Raw genomic sequence first — 20436 nt, 5'->3', positions numbered from 1 at the left:
GGGGTCAGGTGACCCTCCCTTGTGAAAGCTCACACTCTGGTACAGCTAGCCCATTAGCCCACGCTCAGTTATCTTTATACTGCCAGACCTAGCTGGTGCCCAACTGTTTACACAAAACCCCAGTTTTCAAGAAACTTTTCTCCCTTTCCTGAGGAGTTTTGGTGAGAAATCAAGATAATGTCCCCTACTGTACCAGCTCAACCAGATGAGGAACCCCAACCAATACCTTTCCCTCCCATTACCACACTCTCAGGCCTAATTAGGGACAAAGGCCCCCACACAAGTGGGGCCTGTGAGCGACCCTACCTGTTCCTTTTCTGTGCCCTCCCCAGTTCCGATGTGACCTGAGGCAGAGCTACATGCTCAGCAGCCTACCCTGGAGAGAGAACAAGATTTGGCTCTACGCTAGCATCCTAGCCATCCCAGGGGTGATCAGGCAGCCGGGTTACCAGTGCTGTGGAGTCAGTGATCAAGATTCTCTATGGCCTGACAGTCCTCACACTTCCAGCCATAGCTGTATTCAGAGATTGCTCGAGACCCTTGACTGACTTCATCTCCCCCAAGCCAGCATGCTCCTCAGCCTTCCAGGCTTACCTTTGGTGAAGCTGTTCCCTGAAAACTCTGGCTAACTTACCCTGATGGAACAGAGGTTTGGAACCCTGTTTTCCTCTAGCCAGTCTCATGAGTAACCAAGCATCCCACCCATCCCACAGACATCATACCCTCAGTCAACAGAGGCAATGGGCCTCAATGGTGAGATCTTAAGAACAAGTATGGGATTATTGGGACATCCTTGAAGTGTATGGGTCTGAGTCATTCAACAGGCTGGGCTACAGTGTTAGCTCTACAACCCAAGCTAGGTCTGTCAGTATTAGAACCAGAGAAGCAGAATAGTCTTGAGCTCTCTGCATGCTGGTACAGTGTCTAAGTTGATTGATTCCAACTAGGTCAGAGGTTGTGGGTCTAGCTCTAGAAGGTGAGCTTCTTGTGAACTCTGTAGGCTTCCTGACAACAGGTAGGCTTGGAAATAGGATAGTGTGGGAGGAAATCATCAGTCTGGGCCTGGTCTCTAAGGTGCTTTATGCCAGCATAGCATTAGGAGTAGAGGTGGCGTTAGAGGGCATGGTCTTGGAGACTCATGGAGCTTTCAGTGAAAGGAAGATGCTGGAATAAGAGTCCTGATCACTAAATAGGGATGTGTGGTACTCAGCTGTGTGACAGGGTATTAGCATGGGTCTATGGCAAAGGCAGGTGGGCCTCTTCTGCACTTCTGCACTCAATATGCTTGTCTTATGGGCAAGATGCTAGACCATAGGCTGTGATTGTGGCGGAGTGTAGGAAAGCAATGGTCTGTGTCACAAACATGTCTTGAGTAGTCTGGAGCAGCCTGTCCACTAGCCTATACTGAGAGGAAAGGGGACTAAGCCCTCTTGAACATCCCCACACTCCTGGGCTTAGACCAGGAAATATAGCTATTCTATAAGCCAGTATCATCAGTGATCCAGAATCCTACCCCTCTCTATCCAGATCCCACAGTATCATCTAAATTCAAGTTTTTCAAATCCTATTTTAATGTTGGTTCTTATATGCTTTAACCTCCCTTTTAGCTCATAACCAACCATAGGTAGTGGAAAAGAATGGATACAGAGGAAGTGGACCTGTTTAGAAATGGCTCTTTGGAGTAACTCCTGTCTGTGATGTCTGGAAATTGGCAGTGGAGTTCACAGGTTCTCAGAGGCAGTTAGATCCACTCATAAACACTTCAAGGATATATCAGCAGTCTAGTTCAGTAGAGTCAGGATAGCAAAAACAAATCATCTCTGGTGGCACTACCTAGCAGAGACAGCCAGGCCTCAGCCTTAGCATAAGTCAGCAGCAGGAGGGACCAGGGTTAACAAGAAGACGAGGAGAAGTTCTTGGCTGTGTCCTTCTCAGTGAAGAGATGATCAGCAAAGACACAAGACTAACAAGCATTCTACAGCTAGCTCTAGCAGCAAGCAAAGCTGAGCCTCCTCACTGTCTGTAGAGTCCTTTTTATACTCCCTCCAAACATCACATATCTCCCCATGCCTGGCCTCAGCACATGTGCCTGTCTCAGCTAATATCACTCTGCCAATTAGCCCGAGTCCATGGAAGCAGCAAAAAACTGCAGCATGCCATGAGAAATTTTTTGGTGCATTTCTCTCCATGGAGTCCTGATGAATGGAGCTCAACTATGCAATATAGGGAGGACCAATACCTGTGTTTTGTTAGCAAAGACTCCATCACGTGTCCTTTCATGTGCTTGCTTTAGTACAGCATCCTTTCACCTGTATCTGTTTTGGTGTATTTGCTTTCCTTCACAAGTCTGCCTTAGCCTTTTACCTGTGTTCACTTCAGGAAAACACCCTGTTATGTTTGCCTCAGCCAAATACCATCCAACACAACTGAATTTCCAAAGAACCCTTAAATTTCCAGTTCACCTCATCCCAGCAACTATTAAATGACCAGGGCACTACACCTCATTTGTGGGATTCCCAAGGACTTTGCCTCCTTGAGCCCCACTGCCTTGTCTGGGGTATATCGGACTGCATAGTATCCCAGCCTGGTGAGAATTTCAAATCCTATCCTAGTACTGTCAGAATCCTTCCAGGCCTAGCTTGGGTCATAAAATCTATATACAAGCCAGCCTTCGGAGTCACCCTGACTCCTGCATTCTTTTGATTTCCTCATGTTCCCCAGTCCATCTGAGATCAAACAGCCTGAGTATTGGCCCCAACTGGTAAGCCATAAAGACATTGGTCTTGCATACTATCTCCACACTGCCAAGTGTGGGTCAGTTTCCTTAGCTACCATCCCAGCATTGTGGCTTATGATGAATCCTGCTCATCTATACCATTATCACATCCCCAAACTCTGCTGGGGTCGAGATGAATATCTTCCAGACAAGACTTAGGAATAACCAAGACCCTGTGCTCTCCAAACACCTTACTGCCAGGCACAGTTAGCTTCACAGTCTGGACAGCAGCCCTGCTAGGTAAGTTCCTAAGAACTTTACCTGCCTAAGCTCTCCCTTCTTAGTTCCTCTCCCAATCAGAAGGTTCACCACACCAGCCTGAGTACAGCTCAAAATCCTGCAAGTATACCACAAATGCTTTGGAGCCAAGCTTGAGATCCATAACTTTCACTCCAGCCCAACACAGTTAGTAACCTGGACCCATTGCACTGCTAGGACATGCCCACCATCCCTGTGCCTCCCCCCTCCGTCTCTCTCTCTCTCTCTTTCTTTCTCTCTCTCTCTCTCTCTCTCTCTCACACACACACACAGACACACACACAGACACACACACAGACGCACACACAGACACACACACACACGCACACACAGACACACACATACCTCCAGTGGCTCTGCCACCAGCCAAGATGTCTTTGTGACCCAGAACCTTGCCCTCCTATACCATCTTGCCACGGGCATACTATCACAATCACAGTTTCATTCCATCAGCTCAATCATTTGACTTACCATAAACCCACAGTTATTAAACTCCAAGGCTTTGCTTGGGGAGAGGGAGAATATAAGCTGAGTCTCTGAGTGATCCCCAATTTTTCCATTCCTGCTATCACCACAGTTCTGGGTATTTCTGGGGCCAAGCTTCATGCTCGAAGTCCTGCCCTGGGAATTGACCAATACCAGACTCTCCCACAGCATCCTAACAATCTTTTGTTTTGTTTTGTTTCAAGACATGGTTTCTCTGTGTATGGAGCCTTGACTGTCCTCGTACTCACTCGGTAGACCAGGCTGGCCTTGAACTAAGAGATCTGACTGACTCTGCCTTCCAAGTGCTGGGATTAAAGGCTTGGGGTTAATCACAAGACTAGAATGGTGGACAAGCTGCATGTGAAATGGAGTGAGAGCAGTGTCTTCTTCACTGACCAGTCCAGTACAGTTTCAAAGCTTCTGTCCTTAACTGGGCCTGAAAAGTGTGGATAGTATGAGAGGGCAGAAGGGTTCTGATTCACTCCCAATGTTTTTTAAGTGCATCTAGCATGTGCTTCTCAGCAGCGCCTGGGTGTCCAGAAGCTTGGGCACCCCTGCTTCTTCATCCTTAGCCTCCCTCATTTCTCACCAGGGCTGGGCCGCCATCTTAGGACATGTTCATGGCCTAATGCCTCCCATTTCATCTGTGCGAGCAGAGATCACATACCCCAGCAGCAAGACAGAACTCAGAACCACACACCCAGGTCTAGCTCTGGTGAAGCACATCACTTACCAATAGAGTCTGATGAGTTACCCGGTCTCCTGCCCTCTGGTGTCATTTCTACTTCTCGTTTCCCAGCTGGAGGGGGGGGGGTGTCAGATAGCCTAGCCACCAACCCAGATTGGTGACTTTTCAGGACCATGATCTCGCACATAACCATACTCCTAATTCCAGGCCTAGCTGTTGTAACAAAGCCTGCTGAGTTCCCAAGAACCTTGCCTGCCATAGCCAGACTCATATTCCCTGGCCTACCTGAGGTCATTCCAGTTGCGTGTCATCCTAGCTAAAAGTTCAAAACATTATATCACAAGTGTGGAACGAATATACCCAGGACTAACCTGGTGATACACTCTAGCCTATCAATGTGACGGACCCTAACCTGTGCACTTCTGGGACATCATCATATATCCAGGGATAGAGGCTGCATCGGCTTGCCTGCCAGACTACCCTGGTGAAGAAGGAACCCTGCCTTGATAAATCAACCTCACGTTCTTAGGCCTAGCCTTAATCACACAGCTTAGTTACAAACTAGCCTCCGGAATGACAAAACAATCATGCTCCTCCACGGGAATACCACATTCACAGGTCCAGCTGCTGTCAATCAACTTGGACACTAGGCCTGGAGGGTGAGATCCAACAGCCTCATCTGTCAGAGGGCAAGTCTTACCTAGCTTGCGTCACAAACTCTGGGTACTATCTCAGCCTTTTGATTGACCCTGAACCTTGACCATCTCCACTGTTAACATAATCCCATGCCCAGCTAGACACAAGGTGCATGGATACAAGACCAGTCTGATTAGTCTTCAAGACCCTGTGCTCTCAAATCATTTTTATACTGCTAGGCCTAGCTTGCATTGAACAGTTTTCACAGCAGCTCTGGCTTGGTAACTTTTTAAGAATCAAATCCATGAGCCAATCAAGCTGTTAGTCCCTGGCCTAACTGTATTCAATAAAAATGTGTCCCAGGGTAGCCTGGTTATTGCTAAAGATCCTGCAGCGCTCTATTCAAACACTACCAGGCCTGGCTTGGGTCATACAACCTGCCTGAGTGACTCATAGCACTGGCCTGTCTGCTATCCTCATACTCTTGAGGTGAGTTCAAGCAACCTGGGCACCAGTCTAGACATCTCAGCAATCAAGACTCTGCCCTCATATACCATCCTGCCAATCCCAAACCTGTCTTGGACCACTTGACCACCGTCCTAGCCTTATGGCTGGCTCTGAACCTCATCCATCTATCCCATTATCACATTCCTACTTCAGCACGGGTCAAGATGAACTTGTAGCACAGCTGGCTGGGGAGTCATCAAGAGCCTGCACTACTAAATCATCTCTGTACTAACAGGCCTAGTCAGGGTCCACAGTTTGAAGAGCACCACAGTGTGGCGAGTTTCCAAGGACTTCTTTGCCTACCTGCCACCCTGCATCACTGTGTCATTCCCTCATATGTGCGAGTTCAGTAGGAATGTACACCATCAAAGCCTGGGGAAAGCTATATAATCCAGAAGGCATTATACTAATATTTTCTGCCGTAGCTTGAGAGGCACAGACTGCACTCTGGCTTGCCTTGCTGAGCGACCTGGGCCTTTGCACTAATAGGACATTTCCACAGTCCCAGGTTCCTCTTGGTGATGGATCAAGATTGCTTTCCTGACTCATTCTGACAGTCCCAGGGCCCAAGAGGCTTCCCTCAGGTATCATTTTCACACTCCTAGGCCTGGATCAGGTGTTACAGCTATGCCAGTATTATCCGTGATTCAAAAATACTATTCCTCCCTCCAGATAGTTCATTCTCAGGCCCAGCAGCTGCCTGGCAACATGGGCACTATACCTCATTAGTGAGATCCCAAGAACTTCAAGTCCTTGAGCCTTACCCCATTGTCTAGCTGGTTCAATCAGATTGATCTCCATCCAAAACTGGTGAGAGCTCTAAATCCTGGCCTGCTCCTATCCATATACTCTCAACCCCAGCACTCTTGCGCTACCCTAAGTTCCCAGCTCAGATAAGACCAGGCAGCTTGGGCACTGGTACGTGATCAAGACCCTTCCCTCACACACCAGCCCCACACTACCATACACAGCTCAGATCAAGCATATGGACAGCAGACCAGACTCGTAAGTGATCAAGGTCCCAAGCTCCCAAACAATCCCCAGGCCTAAGTTGTGTTTTGCACAGCAGCATATCATGGCGAGTTCCTAAGAACAGTCTGCCTGAGTATCCCCAAGTCCCTCATCTACCTAAGTCCAATCAGAATGTGTACTGAGAGATCAAAATCCCACAGGTGTGGTAGGCATCATTGCCAGGCCTAGCTTAAGACACTCCGCATGCACAACAGACTACCCTGGTGAGTAATCCAGACCTGTGCACTGTTAGGATATTGCCATAGTTCCAGGACCCTCTATTTAAAGGATCAGGAAGGATCAGGAACAGACCCTCTTGAACTGTCCCTCATTGTCCCAGGCACAAGCCCAAGTACTCCTGGAGCAGCCAAGAGTCCTTTGTGGCACAAACCTCTGCCCTCTTGCACCAACCTAGAATTGGAGCAAGGTCATAATTACAGACTCACTGCACCATCCCCAGTAGATGGCAACCCCAAACACTACCCTTCCCCATTACTAAACTCCCATTGTTTTTAAAGCAGAATACAATCGGAGCCTGTTAATGAGCTCCATCTTTGCATTCCAGGCCATTCCCATGGCTCCAGGTCCACCTGCGCTCATGCTACATGCTCAACAGTTTTTGTTGTTGTTGTTTGTTTGTTTGTTTGTTTTTCAATTTTTATTAAATTAGTTATTTCTTATTTACATTTCACACTTCTTTTTTTTTTCTTTCTTTTTTTTTTCCAGGGCTGGGGACCGAACCCAGGGCCTTGTGCTTGCTAGGCAAGCGCTCTACCACTGAGCTAAATCCCCAACCCCCTTATTTACATTTCAAATGTTATTCCCTTTCCTGGTTCCCTGTCCATCAGCCCCCTAACCCTTCCTCCTCCCCTTCTATAAGGATGGTCCCCTCCTCATCCACCACCCCTTACCGCCCTCCGACAATCACCTTCTCTGGGGTTCCAACCTTGGCAGGACCAAGGGCTTCTCCTTCCATTGGTGCCCAGCAAGGCCATCCTCAGCTACATATGCAGTGGGAGCCCAGGGTCAGTCCATGTATAGTCTTCGTGTAGTGGTTTAGTGTCTGGGAGCTCTGGTTGGTTAGCATTGTTGTTTTAATGGGGTTGCAAGCCCCTTCAGCTCTTTCAATCCTTTCTCTAATTCCTCCAACAGGGGTCCCATTCTCAGTTCAGTGCTTTACTGCTAGTGTTCACCACTGTATTTGACATGTTCTGACTGTGTCTCTCAAGAGAGATCTATATCCAGTTCCTGTCAACATACACTTCTTAGCTTCATCCCTCTTATCTAGTTTTGGTGGCTGTATATATATATATATAGGCCACATGTGGGGCAGGCTCGGAATGGCCATTCTTTCAGTCACTGCTCTAAAGTGACTATCCCCTCCTATGGATATTTTTGTTCCTCTTTTTAAGAAGGAGTGAAGCATCCGCATTTTGGTCATCCTTCTTGAGTTTCATGTGGTCCGTGCATTGCATGTGGGTAATTTGAGCACTTGGCCTAATATCCACTTATCAATGAGTGCATACCTTTGAATTGATCCTACACTCCTAGATTGAGCTGTCATTCAATCTAGGCACTAAAAATGACTGGTAAGATCTTAAGACTCTAGCCTGCCTGACCACTGTCATGTCCAGCTGGGGGGTCAATCAGACTGCACATCGCAGCTTGGTGAGAGCTCAAACGCTCTATCCTGCCACTGTCAGTACACTCCCAAGGCTTAGCTTTACTCACCAAGCTTGTACACAACATCCTTGTAAGTTAACAGAACCCTTGCCCTCTTGTACTATCCCCACTTCACCAGCCCCATCTGAAGTCAAAAGGCCTAGGTATAAGCTCAGACTAGTTAAGTGATCAAGCTCCTACACCATCCTCACAATCTCAAGCCTAACTTTCTTGCTTTCTTCGTCAGGATTTCTAATGCTGCCATGAAACACCATGACCAAGAAGCAAATTGGGGAGGAAAAGGGTTTATTCTGCTTACACTTCCCATTGCTGTTCATCACCAAAGGAATTCAGGACAGGAACTCACACAGGTAGGAACCTGGAGGCAGGAGCTGATGCAGAGGCCATGAAGGAGTGTTGCTTACTGGCTTGCTCCCCTTGGCTTGCTCAGACTGATTTCTTATAGAACCCAGGACCAACCGTCCGAGGATGGCATCACCCACAATGAGCTGGGCCTCCCTCATAAACCACTAGTTAAGAATATGTCCTACGGGGCTGGGGATTTAGCTCAGTGGTAGAGCGCTTACCTAGGAAGCGCAAGGCCCTGGGTTCGGTCCCCAGCTCCGAAAAAAAGAACCAAAAAAAAAAAAAAAAAAAAAAAAGAAGATGTCCTACAGGCTTGCCTACTGCCTGATTCTATAGAGGCATTTTCTTAATTGAAATTCCCTCATCTTAGATGACTTTAACTTGTGTCAAATTAACATAAAACTAGCCAGCACAACTCTCAGAACATATTTATATTGATAGGGTGGTTTCACAGAGTTTGCACAGCAGCCCACCTTGGTGGTTCCCAAGAACCTTGCCTGCCTAAGTCATCTTCCAAGCCTCTAGCATACTGGAACTCAGTCAGAATGTGTCCCAGCCCCTCCTCCTTGTTAGAGCTTAAATTCCTACAGTGCTGTGCAATACTTTCAAGTCTAGCTTTAGACATACAGCCTGCACTCAAGCCCATCCTGGTGAGGGACCAGTATCCTTTCACTACTAGGACATTGCCACCTTCTCAGGCCTCTCTTTGACAGAGATCACGACCCCCCACCTTGTGCTCTATCCTGATCGTTTCACTCCAGAAGCTCCCAGAACAGCCAAGATTTCTTTGTAACCCAGACCCTTGGTCTCCCGCACCTGCTCCTGAAGGAATTGAGGTCACAATCACAGGATGAATGGATGGCACCCCAACCAGGAGAGTGATCGGCAAACCCTACTTTTCCCATCATTGCCACACTCTCAGGCCTAACTGGAGTCAAAAAGTCTGCATAGAAGCTGAGTCGATGAGAGAGGTTAAGTAGCCTCCCCTAACTAACCCTGCCCTAGACAGTAATCAAGACTCTCCTTTTCCCTGACAAGCTTCAAATTTCTAAACATATCCCGTGGTTAAGCAGCTTTTCTGTCAGCTAGAAACACCGATTGACCATTGCACCACTGGCCTTCACCTTCCCACAGTCTCCATGGCAATACTGGATCACCATTCCTCAAGACTCCTGCTCCAGTTCCTTCCTCGCACCCCAAGTCTGAGTCCTAGATTGTGTGAACAATATCACATACATGGTGTGTCTCACAGAACCTTGGTTGCTGGCACTGTTGACCGCCAAATGCTCAGCTGGGGTCATGCAGGCTGGGCAGCGCACCAGCTTGTTGAGTCCTCAGGACCATGGTCTCCCACACCAGCCGCATCCTCACAGGTTTGGTTATTCTCACAAAGCCTACTGAATTCCCAATAACTTGCCTGCTCTAGCCAGGCTCCCACTCCAAGCTCTGCTTGTGCATGCAGTCCAGTCTTGTGAGTGACCTAGTCGCTGCCTTTCATGCCAACTTTATACTCCAAGGCCAACCTTAGGGTCCAGCAGCCTGCATACCAGCTACCAGCCCCACAGTCACAGGCCTAGTTGGGGGCTGGCAGCTTGGGCCAGCCCAGTTTACTGACCTCACCCTCACAAACCATCTTTACATTCCCAGAACTCTCTTGGGTCATTCATTTTTCCCTACTGGCTCAGCCTGGTAAGTGTCTCAGAATCTGGACAGTCCACACCATCACGGCATACTCACAAGCCTAGCGTGAGATGGTAAAGTCCACACAGAGAATGAGACATGCATATCAAACACACAGTTATATGATATATATACGTATATATGTATATATATGCACATTTTGTGCAATAAATATCTCCTAAATATGTGAATAAATAAAAGTCACGAAGAAGAGTTGCAAAATGTACTGGAAAACAGGATGTAGTTAAGGTTGGGAGTATTCTCACCTCGCTGTGTTCATAGTGTGGCATTGAACGATGTGCTCAGAATATACGTCTCCAGGTTACAGGAACCAATTACTATTAAAGAAAAGACTTGCTTTAATATTTAAGAAACTATTAACACTGAACTTCAGCTATGTTAGAATATGTTCAGGGCCTACTGTGGAAACATATTGTCCTGGCTGTTACGGTGTTCTTTCACCAGAATCTAGGCATCTGGGATTGGAATAATTATAAGTCTCCGTGCAGGTATCTGGTTTTGTGTCTGTTGGGTGACTCCTTTGTTTCTTGCTTTCTGTTTCCTCCCTGGACCTTAGAAAGTGTAGTGGCCCTGCGCTGGCTGATAGGGCATTTTTTGTGGATGTGTTTCCTTGGCCTGCTCAGCTGGAGTGTTCCCAGGGTATGTCTGCTGGTGTTGAAGGCTGGAATAATGGGGTGAGTTTGGGGAATGGAGGTTGGAGGAGAAGATCTTTGTGATCCACTCAGGATGGGGTCAGAGAAAAAGGGAGACAGCAGCAGGTGTTCTGCCACAGAGCTGGGGATGAGGCTGGAGATTGGACCTGGAGGTGCAGAAGGAGGGGTGAAAATCAGCAGTCAGACTACCTGGCAGCAACAACAGCCCTTGAATTAGGATTTTTCTAGCCAAAAAAAACAACAAAAAAGTTGTCTTTTATATAGAGTCATACATTTTTGTTTTGTTTTGCTTTGTTTGTTGTTGCAATGTTAGAGATCAAACACAAGTCCTCTCAACCACACTAGTCAAGTGCTCTCCATCGCGAAGCCAAGAGCAGAGTGATATTGTTGAAGTTAATCAGACACAGATTGCTTTATTGCGTGCATTTCTTTAACATGAGCCTAAAGGGTTCTGTATTAGAGATTTGTGGTAGAGAATTTGAGCATGTGCTGAACTCTAAACCAGCACTAAGAAAAACAAGAGTAGGGGGGTTCCAATGAGCTCCTAATTTTGAAGGCTGGGTTCCATGCAGTATCTGCATTTTGGATTGTGATCACCACTGGGCAAAATATTACGTATGGATTCTGAAGAAGCTTCCCAAAACAAAAGTGCTGGGCCGGTGAGAAAGCTGAATGGATAAAGTGTTTGTGACTGAACTACCTGAGTTTAATCCCTGGGACCCACGTGGCAGAAGGAGAAAACCGATTCATCCAAATTGTCCTTTGACCTCCACATATCCCCCCCCCCACACACACACACACGGAAATAAAAATAAAATAATTTAAATCTTTTCAAAGTTAGATTTTTCAAGGTGACCATGGGGACAGCAGGACTCACTAGCAAGTAAACTTTCGAGTTAAGCTTTCTACCTTCATTGAATCCGGAGGCCAAAGAACTACTCAATCAGGTCCAACTTCCAAACTGCCGGTTTGCGACGCCTCACTGCCTACTCCCAGCCAATGCAAGCCCCACCCACAGCCGTTAGCCAAGAGCCAATGGGTTTCGTTAAATAATCTAGCCCGCCACGGCCTAGAGCATTCGAAACGGCTTGCTTCCACACTCGGAGGCTTGAAGCCTTTGTAACTCCAGGGTCTAGTGTCTTCTGCAGAGCTCCAGTCATGGCATACAAGAAATACTTCTTCGATTTTGACTATTACGGTGTGGACTTTTATGAAGAAGAAGTAACAACCGAACTCCAGCAAGGGAGGGCAGCAACGGCAGATGGTAGCCACACCGAAGAAGTCATAGGCATCCTGAAGGAGCTGAGCTACATGAATGCTGTGCTCGATCACAACTACAATCGTCCAATGAAGAGCGACACCCGTGGGAACCCCCAGGAACCTGCGCAAGAAGAGGAGGAGCCAGTTTTTCAAAAGCCAACCACATATTACCGAAAGCTCAAGTTCACTCCTGAACAACTACTTGAACTAGACAGAGTTTTTGAAGAAACTCAATACCCTGATGCACTCCAAAGGTATGTATGTGGCTTACTTAACGTCTATTCCAGGGCTTTAGGTTCTGTTCCTCCTTCCTGACTCAGAATCGATCCTTCTGCCTCAGTCTCCTCAGCAGCTGAAATTTCTGTTGTGCCTGCTGGTCTTGACTCTCTTCCCTACTGGTTGGAGTGAGCAGGATACCTTGTGGGAACCAAAGTCAAAGTTTTTATGTAAAAGCTGTTTTTGTGTGTAAACCAAGCTTATAAAATTATCATTGGCCACTTGCTTTGTTTGCTTTAACTTTAGAATAATCTTAAAACATGAAAACCTAACACTCTTAGTCTAAATGTTTTTAATTCTGAATTCAGCATCATGGAATATTTTCAAATTGCTTTGGGAAATCAGAAGACTCCTTGTGTGGACAAACCAAAATCCTGTGTTTCCTTTAAATAACTGCCATTTCTTCCCTTGGTCCCCAACTACCACTATTCTTAAGTTTCATCCTCTGAATCTAACTTATTTGGGTAGTTCGCATGAGGGACCACTTAAGAGATGTTTGGCCTGGTTGGGGATTTAGCTCAGTGGTAGAGCGCTTGCCTAGCAAGCCCAAGGCCCTGGGTTCGATCCTCAGCTCCGGAAAACAAACAAACAAACAAACAAACAAAGAGATGTTTGGCCCATAATCTACTCCTTGCTGACATTAATTGTGTTTCGCTTAGACTAATGTTCTCAAGTTTCATCATTATGCTCAAATATGGGGCAGAATTTCTGCCTTCCCACAGCCAAATTATGTTCTTAAGGAACCTTTACACTATGTGTTTTCCCTTATCAACCTCTGTGGAAGGAAATCTAGTTTGGTTGCTGTGCATGATTAGACAGAATAACTTACTTCGTGTACATGTACATATGTCGGCAGCATGAATAAAGGTCAGAAAGCAAATTGAGCTGACCAGGTTCTCTCCACAATATGTGTGATTGGGATCACACTCAGTCCATTAGGCTAGGCCAGCAACTGTCTTTACCCACTGAGCCATCTCACCAGCTTGAAAAATCACCTTTCGACCTTGAATTTTTCGGTCCTCTGGAGTATATACCTAGAATCAGCAGTGTTGGGTTCAATAACTCGATGTCCATAGCTTAAAAGAACCACCTGCTACAAAATTTGATGTTACATCTCAGAGAGTATGATTTCCTACTGTTTCCAGGGCGTCGCTAAGACATGTTATTTTCTGGATGTTGTCAATAGCTACCCTTCTGGGTGTGAGGAAACAGTACTGTCCTTGTATTTGCATTTTTTAACTTACGGGTTATTTTGAGCATCTTTTCTTATGCTTAAGGCCATTACAACCTATCTTCCTGGGTCAAATGTTCCCTTAAGTCTTTATTTATTGATATGGTTTGGTATACACACACACACACACACATACACACACACACACACACACACACACACACACACACACACACACACACACATATATATATATATATATATATATATGAAGTTCAGAAGATAATTTATGCAAGTTGCTTCTCCCCTTCTTCCACCTTGTTGGTTCTGAGGATAGAACTCTGGTGGTCAGGTTTGTTAGCAAATGCTTTTACCCACTGAATCATTTTTGCATGTTTCAAAATATGTCTTTGTTGGGGGTTAGTTACTCATTTGCAAATATTTTGTCTGATTGCATTGTCGCCTTTTTAACCTCAATTTGTTTTATATACAGAAATTTCAGAGTTTGATCATTTCTAATTGTATGCATTTTGTATGTATCACCTGTATCAGGACCCTGCATTTGTACATAAAGTTTCATTAAAATCATCTTCAGGAGAACGGAGTGCTTTCATGTATCAGCAATGATACAGCATACCTGTAGAAAGTTTATGCCACTCACTGAGGCTGCTGGAGCAGTACTATAATACGAGATGCATAGGTTCCTAAAGCAGGGCATGCAAGTTCCATGTCAGCCTAGCTGGAGAAAAAGTCTAAGTTCTGGCTATGAAACTTACTAAGACACATTTCAAAATAGAATATACAAAGAGCACCTGCCTACCATGTCCAAGATCCCACATTCCATCCCCAGTGCCATAAAACATGTATAAATTGAATAGTATGTACTTGACATTCTTTTTTTTTTATTAACTTGAGTATTTCTTATATACATTTCGAGTGTTATTTCCTTTCCCGGTTTCCGGGCAAACATCCCCCTCCCCCCTCCCCTTCTTTATGGGTATTCCCCTCCCCATCCTCCCCCCATTGCCGCCCTCCCCCCATAGTCTAGTTCACTGGGGGTTCAGTCTTAGCAGGACCCAGGGCTTCCCCTTCCACTGGTGCTCTTACTAGGATATTCATTGCTACCTATGAGGTCAGAGTCCAGGGTCAGTCCATGTATAGTCTTTAGGTAGTGGCTTAGTCCCTGGAAGCTCTGGTTGCTTGGCATTGTTGTACATATGGGGTCTCGAGCTCCTTCAAGCTCTTCCAGTTCTTTCTCTGATTCCTTCAACGGGGGTCCTATTCTCAGTTCAGTGGTTTGCTGCTGGCATTCGCCTCTGTGTTTGCTGTATTCTGGCTGTGTCTCTCAGGAGAGATCTACATCCGGCTCCTGTCGGCCTGCACTTCTTTGCTTCATCCATCTTGTCTAATTGGATGGCTGTATATGTATGGGCCACATGTGGGGCAGGCTCTGAATGGGTGTTCCTTCTGTGTCTGTTTTAATCTTTGCCTCTCTATTCCCTGCCAAGGGTATTCTTGTTCCCCTTTCAAAGAAGGAGTGAAGCATTCACATTTTGATCATCCTTCTTGAGTTTCATTTGTTCTAGGCATCTAGGGTAATTCAAGCATTTGGGCTAATAGCCACTTATCAATGAGTGCATACCATGTGTGTTTTTCTGTGATTGGGTTACCTCACTCAGGATGATATTTTCCAGTTCCAACCATTTGCCTACGAATTTCATAAAGTCGTTGTTTTTGATAGCTGAGTAATATTCCATTGTGTAGATGTACCACATTTTCTGTATCCATTCCTCTTTTGAAGGGCATCTGGGTTCTTTCCAGCTTCTGGCTATTATAAATAAGGCTGCAATGAACATAGTGGAGCACGTGTCTTTTTTATATGTTGGGGCATCTTTTGGGTATATGCCCAAGAGAGGTATAGCTGGATCCTCAGGCAGTACAATGTCCAATTTTCTGAGGAACCTCCAGACTGATATCCAGAATGGTTGTACCAGTCTGCAATCCCACCAACAATGGAGGAGTGTTCCTCTTTCTCCGCATCCTCGCCAGCATCTGCTGTCACCTGAGTTTTTGATCTTAGCCATTCTCACTGGTGTGAGGTGAAATCTCAGGGTTGTTTTGATTTGCGTTTCCCTTATGACTAAAGATGTTGAACATTTCTTTAGGTGTTTCTCAGCCATGCGGCATTCCTCAGCTGTGAATTCTTTGTTTAGCTCTGAACCCCATTTTTTAATAGGGTTATTTGTCTCCCTGCGGTCTAACTTCTTGAGTTCTTTGTATATTTTGGATATAAGGCCTCTATCTGTTGTAGGATTGGTAAAGATCTTTTCCCAATCTATTGGTTGCCGTTTTGTCCTAACCACAGTGTCCTTTGCCTTACAGAAACTTTGCAGTTTTATGAGATCCCATTTGTCGATTCTTGATCTTAGAGCATAAGGCATTGGTGTTTTGTTCAGGAAATTTTTTCCAGTGCCCATGTGTTCCAGATGCTGCCCTAGTTTTTCTTCTATTAGTTTGAGTGTATCTGGTTTGATGTGGAGGTCCTTGATCTACTTGGACTTAGGCTTTGTACAGGGTGATAAGCATGGATTGATCTGCATTCTTCTACATGTTGACCTCCAGTTGAACCAGCACCATTTGCTGAAAATGCTATCTTTTTTCCATTGGATGGTTTTGGCTCCTTTGTCAAAAATCAAGTGCCCATAGGTGTGTGGGTTCATTTCTGGGTCTTCAATTCTGTTCCATTGGTCTATCTGTCTGTCTCTGTACCAATACCATGAAGTTTTTTTATCACTATTGCTCTGTAATACTGCTTGAGTTCAGGGATAGTGATTCCCCCTGAAGTCCTTTTATTGTTGAGGATAGTTTTAGCTATCCTGGGTTTTTTGTTATTCCAGATGAATTTGCAAATTGTTCTGTCTAACTCTTTGAAGAATTGGATTGGTATTTTGATGGGGATTGCATTGAATCTGTAGATCGCTTTTGGTAAAATGGCCATTTTTACTATATTAATCCTGCCAATCCATGAGCATGGGAGATCTTTCTGTACTTGACATTCTTATTTTCCAACGTGAGCATTCACCATTTTTGAGATTGTAGAGATATTAAAAATCTTTTATTTCCTGAGAAAGTGTAACCACCTCTAACTACACTTTTTCTAAGAATTACAAAGGAAATGTACTTGGGGAGATGTGAATGGATATGGCAAACTTTAAAACATGCACAGAACTAACTGGAGAGGTGACTCACCAGTTACGAGCTCTGGCTACTCCTCCAAGGGACCTGAGTTCAATTCCTAGCAGCCACATGGTGGCTCACAACCATCAGTAACTCCAGCTACATTACATTTTGATGCCTCTTCTAACCTCTGTGGGCATCAGGCATGTAAGTGGTGCAGAGACATACAATACACACACACACACACACACACACACACACACACACACACACGCCCATGCACACTAAGAAGGTTTAAAGCATGCACAGACTATAGAAATTGTGCTTAATTTTACCCCTAATACCAAATATTAAAGCTTGATGCATTTTTATCCACAGGAAAGAGCTTGCAAAGCTCATCAATGTAGAAGAATACACCGTAAAGGTCAGTCCATTTATAATACAATTATAGTCAATCACTTCATCTCAAACCTGCTTCAAGACATGAACAGTCTTAGCTTAAACATTGGGAAGTTGCAGTATTTTTGCTTATGTTCTTTAAACTAGCAAATGAGATTTGAACTAAGGGGTATTTGGGGATGTAAAGTGGGAAAGATGGTGGGGGAGCTCCAGCTAGAGCTTCTTTCCCATTACTGAACAAAACATAATTTTCTAAGTAACAAAAAATAAAGCAAACTGTTCTGCTTTTCCTATTGTCTATGCAAAAGAAATTATGCTTATGTTTATATGTGGCTAATGAAGGTATAAATATGCACATATATCAGTCATACCACATGGGCATGTACAAGAAATACTATTCAGCTCCTTATGATAACAGTGTATTTCAGGGGTACTTCTATGTAGAGCCATGTTAGAACTCAAGTGACTTTGTCAATGTTCAAAAAAGTAAGCCTGTGACAGAACTGGAAATCTGGGGCTGTCCATGCCTTTTAGAGCTGAGTGGATTATGAGTCTCAAGTGTTGAGCATTCGGCAACAGGATTTGGATTTACACTGATATGGTTCTGTTTTGCTTACATGTGATTGTTCATTCGCTGTGCCCCAGCTCTCCCTTTTGGAATAAGGATGTCTGAGTAGATAACTTGTTTTGTTTTGTTTTTAACTTCACAGGAGCTCACAGTTAAGATACTTGGACTTTAAAGCCTTGGAATTTTAAAAACTGTGGTATTTCTAAGTTATACTATATTTTTTTCATTATGATAATAACATGAGACTTTGGGGGCAAGGGATGAAGAAATATATTATGGCTCGAAGTAATGTGTTTGTGCATAAGATGACAAAGGAGTAGATTATGATGTTTGGTTTTTGAATGTTAGCTTGACCCAATCTGAAATTATCTAGAAAAAGAGTCTTAATGAGGAAATATGTAGATTAAGTTCGCTTGGTGAGATGTTTGTCGGGGTTGTCTTGATTGTTGATTACTATAAAAGGGCCCAACCTGTTAGTGGAAGCACCATTCTCTGGTTTGTGGCTTTTATGAGAGTAGAGAAGGCTAAACTGTAACAAGTGAGCTAGAATCCTTGTATTTCTGTGCTCTTAATCGTGGATGTGATGATCTAACTGTCTGCCTTGACCTACCCTTAGCAATGGTCTGAAACCTGGAACTATAAGTCAAATGAATCCTTTCTTCCATAAGTTGCTTTTTCTTTGAGTATTTTATCCCAGCCATAGAAATGAAACTAGAATACATATTGTTGTGGTGTTGGTGGTTGTGGTTGTGTTTGTTGTTTGTGGTGCTTTATGGTGGTGATGGGATGGAAACCAAGAACTCATGTGATATAGGCACATTCTTAACCCTGGCTAATACTTGCTGCTTTGTATAGGATAAAAGTAATTGTAAACTGGATTCTTCTGTAAGGGAGAGAATCCTAGTAACATGAAGTTGAATGGTGTGTTTTCCATCATAGCGTTAACTACTTACCCTGCTAAACCAATGTCTCTATTGCTCTGATTTCAGATTTGGTTCAACAAACGAAGAGCCAAAATTAGGAAACACCAGAAGGCGTTACCATGCACAAATATCCTACCTGATAAACAGAACTACTTTCCCATGAGAGTTTTGAAAGAAACCAAGAATGTTGTTGTTCTTCAAGAGCCACCTGTAGACGAGTTTTTCTGCTCTCAGCCACATGTTGGCCACCCAAATTGGCAGTGACAGCATTATCACTTTGCTCAAATTAGCAATAAAGAGTAGAAATCTTTGAACAGTTGCTTCAATCGCCCTTTTTTTCTCACATGAAAGAATAAATTTCCATTTGATTTAATGTAGAAAGCAGACTAGAAAGAGAGCTCCAACAAAGAGTTTCATCTTGGTCACTGTTCTATTGCTATGGTGAGACACCATTACCAAGGCACGTCTTTTATAAAGAAAACAGTTAACTGAGGTATTACTTATAGTTTCAGAGTCTCAATCCATTATGATCGTTTGGGAAGCACAGTAGTATTCAGGCAGGCGCTGGAGCTGTGTCCTGATCCACAGGCAGTGAAGGAGAAACGGGCCTTGGCATGGACTTTTGAAACCTCAAAGCTACACACAGCTCCCTTCAGTTACACACTCCCTCCAACAAAGCCACACTTGCCAGTCCTTCTAATTCTTCTCAAATAATACCACCCCCCGATGACTAAGCATTAAAATATATGAACCTATGAGGAGCATTCTTATTCAAACCACCAGGGAGGTTCCTCTATAACCTGCTGAGTCAGCATGTAACCCTTTTCACTCTTCGACACCACTCAACTTGGGACTAGGATGTCAGTGACTTAGCCTGCTGTTCGTGGAGTCCATTTCATATCAAGGAATGGAAATGTCAGGAGAATGAGGCCATGAAGATGGCAATGCAAGTGGAAGCAATAATATGGTTCTAAGAACAATACATTAAACATGAAACTATACAATTAACAGTAGCTAGTGGACAGGAGATGAGATGGGGGTCACAATTTGACGGCTGGACAGGAGCAAAGCAGGTGGTAAGAGATAGCTGCTTGTCCACAGTACCTTTTAGAAGGGAAATAGCCTGGAGCAGAAGTAGGGACGGTGGTAGAGTGCCATGATCTGGCTTAAGTGGCTGCTCCAGGAAGGCGATTGCAAGTGGACTGCAGTAAACTGCAGCTAAAACACTGCACACAAGCTAAGTGAGGCCCCTGCAATGCCCTTCCTGTAACCACCAAGGCATACTCCAAACAAGTGCCAACTGTAGGTAAGATAGGGAGGAATGTATGTGAGGCCCCCACCTGATACCAGAGCCACTTACGGTCTGGCATATCCAAGGGTTCTAAACATCGGGGCTCCCTGATGACCGCATTTTCTGCTGCTGTCACTAACCAGAGCAGGGGATCTTTTCAGAATGAGATGTTTGATAGCCCCTTCTAGCTAGGAAAGACCTTCAAAGGTCTTCTATGGAAGACATAGAAACCAGGGGAGAGGCAGAAGATGATTTCCCCAAATCAAAAGAATTATTGATGGCCAGGCAGTGGTGGTTACACATGCCTTTCATCATAGCACTTGGGAGGCAAAACCAGGTGGGTCTCTGGATTTGAGGCCAGCCTGGACTACAGAGTGAGTTTCAGGATAGTTAGGGCTATACAGAGAAACCCTATCTTAAAAAACCATAGGTGGTGGAGACAGAGAGAGAGAGAGAGAGAGAGAGAGAGAGAGAGAGAGAGAGAGAGAGAGAGAGAGAGATTGAATATGATTTTCTCTTTCCCTTTCTTTCTCACTGGTCCCTAAACAGTTAAAAGAGTTCAGATTTTTGTCACAGGTAGTCAAGAATGCCAACCCCAGATAATTATATTTTGCTCTCATCAGCACT

General features: G+C 44.8%; 1 protein-coding gene across 1 annotated transcript; it reads left to right on the top strand.

Annotated features, from left to right (window-relative positions):
* Positions 1-11837: 11837 nt before the first annotated feature.
* On the top strand, positions 11838-18832 carry Shox1 (SHOX homeobox 1). Its single transcript, XM_087601237.1, has 3 exons — positions 11838-12258; positions 17007-17052; positions 18585-18832. Exons 1-3 carry the CDS (start codon positions 11903-11905, stop codon positions 18780-18782), a joined length of 600 nt encoding a protein of 199 aa, XP_087457363.1. The 5' UTR covers positions 11838-11902; the 3' UTR covers positions 18783-18832.
* The last annotated feature ends 1604 nt before the right edge of the window (positions 18833-20436 follow it).

This window comes from Rattus norvegicus, chromosome X, assembly GCF_021556685.1.
Source record: "Rattus norvegicus strain SHRSP/BbbUtx chromosome X, alternate assembly SHRSP_T2T, whole genome shotgun sequence".
NCBI classification, from domain to species: Eukaryota; Metazoa; Chordata; class Mammalia; order Rodentia; family Muridae; genus Rattus; species Rattus norvegicus.
Note: the sequence above shows the minus strand (reverse complement) of the source record. Positions and strands in the feature narration are given on the sequence as shown.